The 12985-nt window shown below is 37.0% G+C and overlaps 1 protein-coding gene across 1 annotated transcript in view; it reads right to left on the bottom strand.

Moving 5' to 3' along the window:
- Positions 1-243: 243 nt before the first annotated feature.
- The window catches only part of LOC142340383 (uncharacterized), a 48742-nt gene continuing 36000 nt past the window's right edge, over positions 244-12985 (bottom strand). Inside the window, exon 8 of the mRNA XM_075390960.1 lies at positions 244-630. Coding sequence (XP_075247075.1) covers positions 305-630 — 326 coding nt within the window. The 3' untranslated portion in view covers positions 244-304. The remainder of the gene's footprint in view (positions 631-12985) is intronic.

The raw sequence follows: 12985 nt of genomic DNA, 5'->3' as shown, positions 1-12985 counted from the left end.
TAAATCTGCCATTCTTCAATGTTAAGTTTTTCCTAAACTCACTCGTTTTAAATGGTAAGCTAGTAAGCTACATATGTTTTTCTGAAAAAAAGTTTCAAACGTCGAATAAATTTTAAATCTTCAAAAAAATAGAAAAAAATTTTATGCGTTTCATAGTATGTCCCTTTGGCTCCATGTCAAGCTGGTTTTATCTACAATTTTAAGCTTTTGAATTTGACCTAAACTATATGTCCTGTAATTTTTAGAAGTGATCACTTATAGGAACTTCGGGGCACAAGCTTATACATAAAAGAGAGTTCTAAAGCTATTGGTAGTACATCAGTGGTACAGTTGCTTTAACTGGCTTTGGATTTGGAGTAACAAGGGAATCGATAAATAGTTTCCTCCACTCGTCACAATTGGTTCTCTCTGCCAGGAACACCTCACCAATGATAGAATCACTGGCTATGGTCACTGCCGGCTTGGACATGACTTTGAAGTGTATAACTGATTCCTCGATCATGCCTCTGGGCAGTTTGAGGTTGAATGTCTCGTTGTAAACAGGCATGAAAGTCTCTGCCTGTACTTCTGTTTGCATCCTTTCAACTAAGTCACCCATGTACTCGTGGTAAATCCTCACAAGGGTATCACCTAAAATGGACGAGGGATTGTTTGACTACTTTGATCAAAGCGTATAAGCGCCTAAATTTTTTTTTGCCAGAATTTATTAGTGTCTTTTATTACTTCTCTCACAGTTTTATTGTGCAAGATCCCTTAATTGTAACGCTGTTCGCTGTTCAATGGGAATCTAGATTTCTAACGGGAACTGATTATGAAATGGTTTTTTTAAATTAAACTGCGTTAGCTGGACTTCGAGTTTGGTATCCAAGAATTCATTGAGGGGTATAAGCTACTGTTATTTCGAACATGAAGAAAATTTAATTGAGACTACATGACAATTTTTTTCTATTAGGGGTGGAAGCAGGCGACATTTCTGTGGAAATGGACCTGTACTGGATTTGGGCTCTCAAATGCAAGCCCAATGTGCAAACCATTGCACCAACTAGTCTGATGCTCTCGAAATTGGGCATTTGATTTGTTTTTATTCTCGTGTGTTTCTTTTAAATGCTATGGATTTGCATTAATGGTGAATATTTGCTGTTGTCTGAATGAGTCTGCGGGCAACTGATTACTTTGTTGATTTTTGAAGTTAAAATTTTACATTAAGATTTTTAAAATTGTGTTCAATTATTGTTCTTTATGAAAGTACGGAATGATAAATATTTTCCAATCTTAATTAAAACAAATTTCCTGGCTTGTAGGAGGCATGATTATACTCCGCCTAAGCAGCATTTTTTTTCAAAATTTTATCAACACATAAGATTTGATGCAAAATTACTATCCAAAATATGGCTGCCACAGTAAAAAAAATTCTCTCATAAAATTTCAAACGCACAAAACTTTTGTAGGTTTGCCTCTAGACTGACCAAATTTATAAAAACTTTTACGGTTTTTGGAACAGTTTTGATACACAAGATTATTTGGATAATCAAATGTAGGAAATGATAATTACTTTTGGTTTTCTGACCTAACATGTAACCAGTATGTTCAATTTTTAGCGTAGAAGTATTGAAAAACTTTTGTTTGTTGGATCACATCAGAATTCCGTGAGCTTAAGAAAATGACTTGATTCGCTATCAATGATTAAAGTGAGTGTTGCCTTCTTAATTGAGAAAATAGCAAAAACCACATTTGTTCAATTATAGTTGTGAACGATTTAAAGAAAGATTTGTTGAAAAGTCGTAACAATGATTGAATTTGAAAGTTTTTCGAAGAAGTACAAATTCAGTTGCCAGAAAATAAAACATTATCACGACACTTGACAACATAAAATACAAAACACTTCGCGTATGGCTTGGAAGAATTCACTAAATTCTTTCGTTAAAATGAATTATACCCAATTTTTCCGTTGCATTAAACTTAGTATATCAAGAAGTTCTTTCAAAAACCATTTTTGAAAACATAGCAGCAGTTTATAGAAAACAAAACTACCAGCGCATTTTGCGTTCCAAAAATTCTAAAACATAACAAATGCCTCCCAAACACTCACTCCGCAGTTTCCTTGGTTTGATGTTACACACACACACACACACACACACACACACACACACACACACACACACACACACACACACACACACACACACACACACACATACACACACACACACACACACACATATATATATATATATATATATATATATATATATATATATATATATAGATTGTTAGGTCAAATTTTTGTAATGCGAATTTAAAACTTGATTTGTTATGTTTTAAAAAAAGTTTTCCCGACAAATAGTCTCTAGTTCACTTTTGTTTCTAACTGAAAAAATTTAACCGATCACTTTTTTCTCGAATTTTAAGCGTAAATTAATAACCAAAAATTCAAATTCAGGAGGTCATCTTATCGGTATAGAGCAAAAACAAATACTTATGGAAATTTAATTCCCGATAGTTGATTTGATTCCTAACTATAACCATAATTTATTGCTCAAAGCCATCAAAAGCTTTTAAATTTTTGCCCAAAAACTGCTTAAAAATTCATAATTGGAATGTAATTGTTTTTCTTGACACTGGATAGAAATAATTCTTTTTTCCGGACGCGCCTATTCGAAGATATGATCTGATGTGCTCATTGTTCAAAAAGAGGTAAGAAATTGCCAGGTCCAGGTAAGAAGAAATGCAGAAACAAATTGTTGACTAACTTTTTTCTTAATTTTTCATTTTTCATTTTCATTTTTCATTAACAGAATCAGTTAAAAGTCACTGAAATTAATAGTTACCCAGGAATTTATCGCCAACTACCGTAAACATGTCTTTTGTGGAATGAAATCAATTAATGTGCTTATCTCAGTTGTTATTGTTGGTCTTCGTTCCGAGCTGCAATGTTGATTTTTATACCTGGGTTTTCCTGTGAGGGGCGTATAGTAGCAGAATGTAGTGTGATTGTGAGACACCCCTGTTGTATTTTGTAGAACATCTCAATGTCAACAGTTCCCACTTCTTTGAACTTGCCATACAAATAGGCCTCTTTGTCCACAATCTCAACGGCTGCTTTGTCGTAGCACGCGAAGTCAAATTTGATTTGTCCTGAATACGAAAGATTTCAATTAGGTTAAACCTGCCACGTTTATTTAATTTCATTTTTCTCGAGGTAGAAAGTAGCCATTTTGTACTTTAGTTGCCTCATAAGTGGCTTATAGGGGGGTCTAGCAAAGAAATACGGAAAAAACCACCGAATTTTAGATAGGAAATATACCCCCATGGAAATAAACACCCATTTTAAAATTGAATTTCGGTCGTAATAATTTGTTCGGTTGTGATAGTTTCATATCAAGTCCTAAGGCCGCTAAGGCATGACCATGGCCAGCGAGGCATGGCCAAACGTGCAATCAAATAGTGGTTTATTTCCGTGGGGGTTTATTTCCATGGGGGTTTCTGTGCGTGGGGGTTTGTTTCCGTAGGGGTTTATTCCCTATCAAAAATTTGGTGTTTCTTTAGTTTTTTTTTCAAAGCTGGTTGATGGGATGAGTGAATTAACTCAATACTTGACAAGACTGGACAAGACGACGAAAAACTGGTAAGAGAGTGCTGATAACGACAGAAAATTGATGCTATTGTTGTTATGGCCTGAAATTGATGTTTTTACAACAATTAAGTCAGTCTCACTCAATGTCGAGAGAGGACAATTTATTAAGCACATTGATTGAACGTGCTCAAGCAGTATTTGAACATGATAAAACTTATCATTATGCCCAACTAAACTAGATTTAGCTATGACCAGAATCCAATCATCAGTTTACTGTTAAGAAGGGACAATAATTCGATTCGAGACCCTCAGTTCATTCGCTAGCATGATTATTCATTATAGTCTGATAGTTAATAGCAAATAAAGTACGTTGTTGGAGTTTTGCGAGAGTACTAACATGGTAATAAAAGTATGTTAATGAAAAACAAAAGATGTCTTCAATCGCAATTTAACTGACCAGAGCCAAAAAACACTGAAATTACAGAGTATAAGACCAAGAATATTATTAATGACTACGAAAAACATAATCCAGGGCGCGGATACTCTGTCACCAAATATGCGCTGGCTTATGGAAAAGTTTGAGAATATTATTTTTTTTTGTTTCAACTAAGAGTTTTCTTGCCTTACTTTTCTCTAGCATTTCGCTGTTCTTTTCGTCACTATGATCAGTCCCTTGTGGTTAATGGTTGGTTGATCTTTGGTGCATGAAACTGTATACTGACCTCTAAAATCTCTTAACAGAATGCAAAAGTTCGCAAGATGAAGATTTCTACAGATCGAGATCTGTTTTCATTAGTTTTTCGCCAGTGCATCATATTTCATTTGATGCAAAAATTTTGTGAGATATAGTTGCTGGTATTCCAGAATTCCACTATGACATTTTCATTAAGAAAAGGAACTTTACTTATATTAAATTTATAATCGCTAACTTACAGTAAAAATAACTTTAATTTAAGAGTTAAACGCAAAAGTAGTTGAAATGGTTTGAAATATTCCTTTCAGGACTTGGGGAGCTACGCATCTTGAATGTTTTTTTTTGTTAAAAACTTCATTTTCATATAGTTTAGCTTATCTCAATTGTGTTGATTAATGTAAGTTTTTATGAACAAAAAAATTTCAGTCCTGTTAAATATTACCTAACAACTCGGCAACTAAAGTGCTGCAGTCTGATTTTCAGTTTCTACTATTCTGAAAAATTCCTGAGAAACATCGCATTTGCAATATGGTGATCTATCTCGAGAGTGTTCAGAAAACTGGCTAAGTTGAAGGTTCGGTAGTTATTGTGCATGATCTTACAAGATGAATGCAATTTTGCAATCTTCAGAGAGCGATTTTTCTTAAAGATTTGGTATGGCGATCTTTTTCCTCTTTTGTACTCTCATTACAAAACGGAAAAAGTAAAGGCACAGAAAAAACAGATAGCAAAACTGCAGATATCTGATAGCAGGTGCAAATCGTTGCCATAATAAAGAAAGTTGAATATAAAATCAAACTTATTTCTTTAAAAAAAATTAGACTTGTTGTTTTCAAAGCAGTCTTTACGATTATTATTTCTCAGCTCAATGATTGGTTGGTCATTGTTTTAATACAATTTAACGAAGAGTGAACAATGGCTCAATTTGTCAATTTTATAATATTGGTGATGCAGATTTGATGCTCCATTGGCATTGGGTTATGTTTCGAAACTTGGGAAAATTGGGTAACTTGCCTAGGAAATCACTGGGTACTTTTCCTTTGTAGGCTTTGACCCGGATGAGTAAGCAGCGCTTAAGTAATGTGTCGGGTGACATTTCGAATGTCAAGTAGTTGTTGGATCCAGAAATGGCACCAGAGCGACGGTCCAGTTCCACTTCTCTGTACTTGTTAGCTCCTTTTGGGTACAGATAGGATTTGTCGTATGGTCGGAGTAGAAACGCAATTCGAGGTTTCTTTTTGTTCAGAATTTCATAACGTGAAAAGTCGAATAAATGCGTGACTGAGACGTACAGTTGATGCTTTGCGTTGCGTATTCTGGCTTCTTGTGGTACTTTGTCATGATTTCCATATATTAGATTGAGAGCTACCTTTCCTGTGTAATTCTCTGGCAGAACTGAATAACCATGCAGAAACTCTCGGGGTCTCATCTCTTGATTAGGCTCCACCTTTGATGCTGACATAAACCTTTAAAAGATACTGACGTTATGACCACCAAAAGAGTTTTACCCGACAAACTTCTCGATTTTGAACCTTTTGATTGCGCAGTTCGTTTTTTATTTTTCTAAAGTTTTGTTCTATTACCCCTTCAGTTTTTGAACAAATTTAGAATTGTGGAATTAAGTGAATATTAGCCAAATTGAGCCGAATAGTCTAATCCAAAAAAGTGATTTAGACCAGCTCGCTTTATGATCCAAAACTATTCGTAAGTATCATGGTTCTAATTCAAAATCATAGGACATTATTTGTTTTATGGCGTCCCCTTCCTCTTAGCTAATTTATTTACATAATAGTGCCCTAATGAATTCAGTCAACTCCCCTCTTAATTGGGTGGATCGAAAAAAGATCAGATCAAAAAATTTTGGAAGAGATTGCCGTGTGAGATTGGGAGTCATTTGCCGTACCTGACTGACTACATCATTCGATATTCGAATTTTTGGCCAATTAATGATCCCTCTTTACTAAAATTCTGGGTTGTACAGGTTCAAACTAAGCACGTTTAGACTAAGAACATTAATATTATATTTTTATGCCTTGCTTTTTATTTTTGTGGCAGCCCGTACCGAACTCCAAGTGTAAATCAGTACTGGGCAATTGTAAATGCAAGTCTGCCACGAGGAAAAGGTGGCTAGGGAGCGAGAGATTGAGGGTTATATCCCCGTACGGAACTTTATTTTTACACTTGGCCGAGGTCTGACCATTGTAAAATCAGACTGAACGCAAGTCTTACAAGTCAAAAAAGTGACATGAATCAGTCTATGATTCAGTAATGATGAGGAGTTGCATTTATACTAGCCCAGTACCGAAACGCACTTGGAGTTAGGCACGGGAAGTCTGTTGAATGATATTTTTACAATTTTAAAACACTTGTTCAGAGAAACCAAAAAAAGATCCGATGAAATTCACACTGACGCCAGAATTGCTTTGTTGGCATATGGTATGCGTTTATTTTTAACTCAATTTTAAAGATTGATTTGCAATTACCCGAAGGTGGTCTCTTCTAGTCTTTTCATTTGATTCCTCTTCATCTCAACTATCTGTTTCCTCCTCAAATATTCCTCCTCCAGATCAACAAATGAGTCGTCGTCACTGTCATTCCCCTAAACCAAAACAAACGTAGGACATGATGCTGGGTTATGAGCTTTCGCTGGCGGAATACAAGCCTTTTAAACTAAGTTCGAAAAACGAATTTCTCAAGAATAAATTTTTTTCCGGAGATATATTGACCATATAAGCACTAAATGATAGGCACGGGAAAGTTCAAAATCAGACAGCTTACAATTGCTAAAACTTATCTAAATGAAAGTGCTTGAACAAGATATTAGTCTTCACCGCTAAAATTAGCTCGGTTGATGTTTTATAACTTCGTTTATTTGAATCAACTGCGCTTGACATTATCTTGTTAAACCCACACAGACTAAGACGTGTGCTGAGGTAGGGTTACCTTGAGAGGTTACTCTACTTCTGTCTTATGGTGTCTCAAGAATATAGTCAAATCTTAAGGCTTACCTGACTAACTAAAGTTCTAGATCTCTAGTCTGTTACTCTTCTATCTGAGCTTCAGTAGACAGGGCACCGGCCGCAATGGTAAAGTCTAACGTATATCTCAATACTAAAACAAGAGCGGAGTAGAGAGAGAGAGAAATATACTTTTTTATTATATCAGGTATGACTGGTACCGACTAATGGGGTAGCGTGTTGTGTTACCAACGGGTAAACAGTTAAACATTTAAAGGAAAGTTATTTCCATAATTTTAACCAATCAGGGTTGAGTATTTTAGTTTATATTTATTAACATAAATAAAGTCTCTAAATCTTTTTGTTGGAAGTCAACACTGACTCCAAGACTTATGGAGATTGCGTAGAGTATGTTCGCGTCAAAACTGCTCTGAAAAAAAACGACCTTTGAGGCGGATATTAACATTGTAAAGATGTCCGCTGTGAAAACGCATTGTATGGAATTTGTCCAATTTTCTATCCTATTGCGAATGAAGTGAAATTTTGCCTCGATATGGTTGCTCTTCTTGTGCATGACTGGGTTCTAGCAGGATTGTGATAAGACTCTGGTTGTTCCAACCAAATGCGATTGAGGGATTTCTTGAACTTCAAAATCCTTTAGAAGTAATTTCAGCTACGATGCCTCCTGAACTGCAGCCAACATGGCTTGGTATTCCGCTTGTGATGAGGATATAGCGACTGTACCCTGCTTCTTCACTCACAAGCTGACTGCTGCGCCAACCGTTTTCAGCTTGAAGTAGTACCACCTGGTTGATTTTCTGTCGGTTTCATCAGCAGGTCAGTCTGCGTCACTTTCCGCTACTATATCATATCCAACCTCTTTAGTGTAATTAGGCTTCAATTGCTTCTAACGTTGCAGATAAAATAGTAGTCGTTCTTTATACTGCCAGTGTTTGTTTAAGGCTGCATTCACGCCTCTGCATGAATTAATAACTGTGAACATGATACCTGGCCGCGTCCATTTTTGCCGGGAAGAAAGCCTCTTCTCTTTGCTGCCTGAAGATTCATGTATAAGTTGGCTGGAGTTCTTTAAGGGTTTCAACAATTCATCTGAAACGGCACAAGCAACGTTCCTGACCGACTGTGACTTTCATTCCTCTCTTTTTGTTCGTAGGCTCAGTAACCGAGTGACCAGTAATGTGTTCATTTGTCTTCATGCAGGCACGATCTTCTAGCTGCTTTTTGATGTCGGGGATCACTTGCGGTTTTCTCGGTTCTAAGATGATGTCCTCAACCAGACTATTTACACAAATTTTCGGTTGTCTGGTTGACTACTAGATAAACCAAATTAAAGTTGTGACCCTCAGTTTCTGACCTGAGAACAAACAATGATCGTTTCTTTTTCTCCTCAATCACTGTCTGAATAGAAGTTTCGTCAAACACTTATGCCGGTTGTTCCCGGTAAACTTCTTTACTTTTTTCAAAAGGTGATTTTAAGAAATCCATCTTGCTCCGAAATTGGTCATAAGATGGTTTTCCTTCACTGAGTGTTGAATTAAAATCGTGAAAGTTCATGGCTTGCATGTTAGAGCAAAAACGTCACTCAAAACAGTTCAGTCCTTCTTCAGGCTGAAACATATATTACGCTTCGTAATTCTCAAATTGACCACTGGAACCGAGTTTGCTCTAACTAGATGAGACAGTTTGTTGTCTTGGAGAGTTCTGATTGTGTTTTTCATTATCCGTTGCCATTGGTCTCACTAATGTCTTTCGCGTGGTTTTATTGACAGATCCGAGTTCCATTTATGTATCCTGAGTCACATCAATAGGGGCTCTGAGTGCTCCATTGGTTTTTGTAGCATTTCTTGCTCCCGTCCGTTGTCTGTTTCAGATCTGCCCCACTGGTTCCTGTGCATCTTAATGAAAAGAACCGTCTTTGCTGGTTACAATACCTCTAAATCACTCTCTAAAAGTTAGTAGCGTCGATTATTAAGAAAATGTCAATTCTTCATACGATGATTTGTTCAACATCTTAGCTCTCTCTCTCTCTCTCTCTCTCTCTCTCTCTCTGTTTCCTCAATAATTTTTTTCTGCAGACGAGTTTCTATGCCACTACGCTTTTACTGCAGTAATTGCTGCTGCTCTCAATTTCTTGCTATTTTTGATGACCAGCATCTGGTTGCCAGATTTTTGGATATTGTGCAGCTTGTTTTACTACGTTTGTTGACTCTCTGTTGCCTTAGATTGAGCACATGTCCATCTTCTTGTCAATTTTTTCTAGAAAGTTATCACTTGTGGGGTGGGGTACAGTACCTAGTATACCTACTAGTGTATACCTTTTTGTAGCTAATATAGTAGCCCACAAAATTTCTTTCTGGTGCCTTGAATTCAAGTCTGATGACGTCCCTTGCTCTCTTCCTAATGAAGATCATGCAACCAAAAATATATGTTCAATTTTTTAATGTGTTTTTTTGGAGCTCTCATCTTCTCCTGGTCATTTTTCTTGTCGTCCTCTTACAATCAAAAATTTTAATCTGGGCTGAATAGAGAAATCCTATTAGCCACGTCATCCACGTCACCTTGAAAAAACGCGAGTAACTGAGAAAAAGATTGCCATGTCTAGCAAGTCCTCTTGAACCTCTCAGCTAAACTATTTATTTTTGTCGTCTCTCGTTCGATCATTTTTGTTAGTAACCTACATCAAGTATACAGTATATAGTATATATACATCAGGTATACAGTATATTTTTAACTGGTTCAAGATAAACTACATTTGATTGTCATTTCTTAGCTTTGCGGTGCCAGCCCCTCAGTTTTTCGCTCTATGCCTAAAGCAAGCGCACAATAGAACGCCTTGTCTACTGGTATGCAGATACAATGCAGAATCCGTTGCCTAAGAGCAACTCTTTGCTGAAATGTCTTTTCATGTTTGCGTACATGATATTTGTCTGCGGCTTTGTGTCCGCTTCGGTCACTGCTACTTTTGAAATGGTAGTCCCTGTTATCTTGACCAAGGCCTACTCATCAAACATTATTTTGAGTTGACCCGTTTTCTCAGGTGCTGGTGCGTTTATGATCTTAACATTTTGATTTAAACGAACAATTGTTTGTGAAACTACTTTTCAATGTCTAGGCAGTATCCTAATCCACAAGGTGCAGTTGAGACAGCTGTTCAACGATGTTCACTACCAATCGTCCAAGCCTTTGATGCTTCTACACTTCCTTCATCTCCCACACAGCCTTTTCTCATTCGCATTAAGTCTGTTTGATCGAAAGTTAGTGGCAGTTGACACCTATATAAGTTATCGTGCCTGCTTATTTTTTGCAATTCTTTTTTGTGTTACGTTCTGCCTCATTTTGTTAGTTGTCATGTCGTTGTTTACTCCATTGGGCAATTGCTGGCGTTCATCCGGTTGCTCCTCTGTCCACAGTAGTGATACCTGATGTTGCAGATTGGAAAATTCTGTGATTTTTATGTGTTGGTCAATTTCTCGACTGTTTGTTGTTTTTTTTTGGTTCGCGTGAGCAAAACAATTGTTCAAAAACAAAGTTCACTGAAAAAGATTTCAACTGTAACAAATTTATTTTTCTTGTAGAAAATAATTTTTTCCGCGACATGAAATTTGCGGGGCCTATAACTTGTTTGGAGATAGTTTTTCACAGTTGGAATAATTGGAGTTGATAACCTCATCATTTTGGTTTAAATGACCAATTGCTACTTTTCACCGTCAAGAACCAGGACATTGTAAATTGTCTCGAGCGTGGCAAGCAAATCTGCGGGGCAAGCAAATCAATACGCTGCGGGGCAAGCAAATCAATATTTTCTCCTGTAATAATTTTTGACAGAGTTCCCATATGGAATTTTACAAAGCTGTTTCATTTCTCGCGAGGGATGCTCTATACTCATGTCGCGCGTCTAGAGACTAGTAGAAGGTTAGAAACTTCAGTCATATCTAGATTTTTCTTTAGCATTCATACCTTCACGTTGGGTGACTCCTGTGCTCGAGGGTAAATTGATATGTGTACGACTGCTATCTATTTATTTCTGGGAGGTTGCTTAGTTTGTGTCCACTGACTGATTGGGGAAAAGTCCAGAAACGCAACAAGATTCGGCACTAAGTGTTCTGGAAAAACACCGCCCATTAGCGTGCCAGCTGCTTTCTACTGTGTAAGAGCCTACATTTACTTATAACCTGTTACAGTCATTGTTCGACCCAATGCCACTGTTCCTTTTTTTGTCTTCTGCTTGCCATCTCGATAAAAGTGTTTCAAACATATTTTTAAACAGAAAATTTAAAAGAGATATAGGACTGATTTCCTTGATAGATCTCGATGGTGATTTAAGTTTGTGAGATGGAAAATGAAATGTCTTAACATGTTTGCATACATTGTTTCCGGCTTTCTGTCCATCTCGGTGTCTGATACTCTTGAAATTTGATTCCCTGTGATCCTGACCAAGGCATATCAATCAGACATTTTCTGAGTTACCTCACTGTCTCTAGTATTGGTGCATTACTGACCTCATCAGTTTGTTTTAAATCACAACTGTTTGTGAAAATTTTTTTCACTGTCTAGCACCAGGACCCTGTGAATCTTCTGGAGCTCTAGAACGTTGTGGTGCAACTAAATCGTTTTCTGCTCTGTATTAATTTTTACCAGAGTTCTCATATATAATTTTGTGCAGTTTTTTCCATTCTCATGACGCAGTCTATATTCTCATGTTGCAAATTCAGAGACTGGTAGAAGGTTGAAAAAGTCTGTCATACCCAGACCTCTCTTTAACGTTCAAACCTTTACTTTGGAAGACTCTTCTGACCGAAGGTATGTTCGTATTTGCACACGCGTTGTCCACTATATTCCGTGAGGTTTCTTGTTTTTGGGTTGTGTCCACTGTCTGATGGGGAACAAAGTCCAAGAACGCAACAAATTTTTGATATTATGCGATCTGGACAATCACTGTCCACTAGCGTTTTTCTCAATTTGCGTCCCTGCAGGCTGGAAGATCTCCTGTTTAACAAAGGGTTTATATCCCAATGGCAGACAATTGAGGACGAAGCAATAAAAAGGGCAATCCGAGTCTGCTAGCTTACTTCTTGTAGACTTGTGGGTAGCTAATGTCCTCTGCTAAGGAAGTTGCACAAATGTTTAGTTTCATCAAGTTGCAGTTGAGCTAGCTGTACACCAATGGCAAGCATTCAAGCCTTTGGTTCGTTTCCAATTCCTTCAGGTACCGTACAGCTAGTTCCCATTGGCATGAGGTCTGTTTGATTGAGAGTTAGCATCAGTTGACATCACCTATGACTTCTCGTGCCCTCTCAGTTTCAGACGCTCCCTACTGTTTTTTGTCCTACTTCTGTTTCATGTCCCGATGGGGCCCATCGGGTTGCTTTTTTTAATCCCCAGTAGTGATACTTGTTGTTGCAGATGGGAAAGTTTTGTAATTTTGATGGGTCGTTCAACTTCTGGGTTGTTTGTCCGTCCTTTGACTTGTTTGAGCAAAATGATTGCACAAAAAAGAAGCTTGGGCGATAAAGAATATGACTCTAACAAAATTGAGTTCCTTGAATAAAATTTTTTTCGCAACATAAAAACTGCTGTGCCTATAACCTGTTGGGTAATAGTTTTTGCAGGTGAAAAAAAAGACTCAAACATATTTTCAAACAGAAGATTTAAAAGAGATATAGTATAAGCTTCAATGATAGATCGTTATTGTGCTTTGGGTTTGTGAGATGGCAAAAATTTCAGAAACACCAATTGTTT

Source organism: Convolutriloba macropyga, chromosome 5 (assembly GCF_964194025.1).
Source record: "Convolutriloba macropyga chromosome 5, txConMacr16.3, whole genome shotgun sequence".
Classification (NCBI taxonomy): domain Eukaryota; kingdom Metazoa; phylum Xenacoelomorpha; order Acoela; family Convolutidae; genus Convolutriloba; species Convolutriloba macropyga.
The sequence above is the reverse complement of the archived record's forward strand: the minus strand, read 5'-3'. Positions and strand labels throughout refer to the sequence as shown.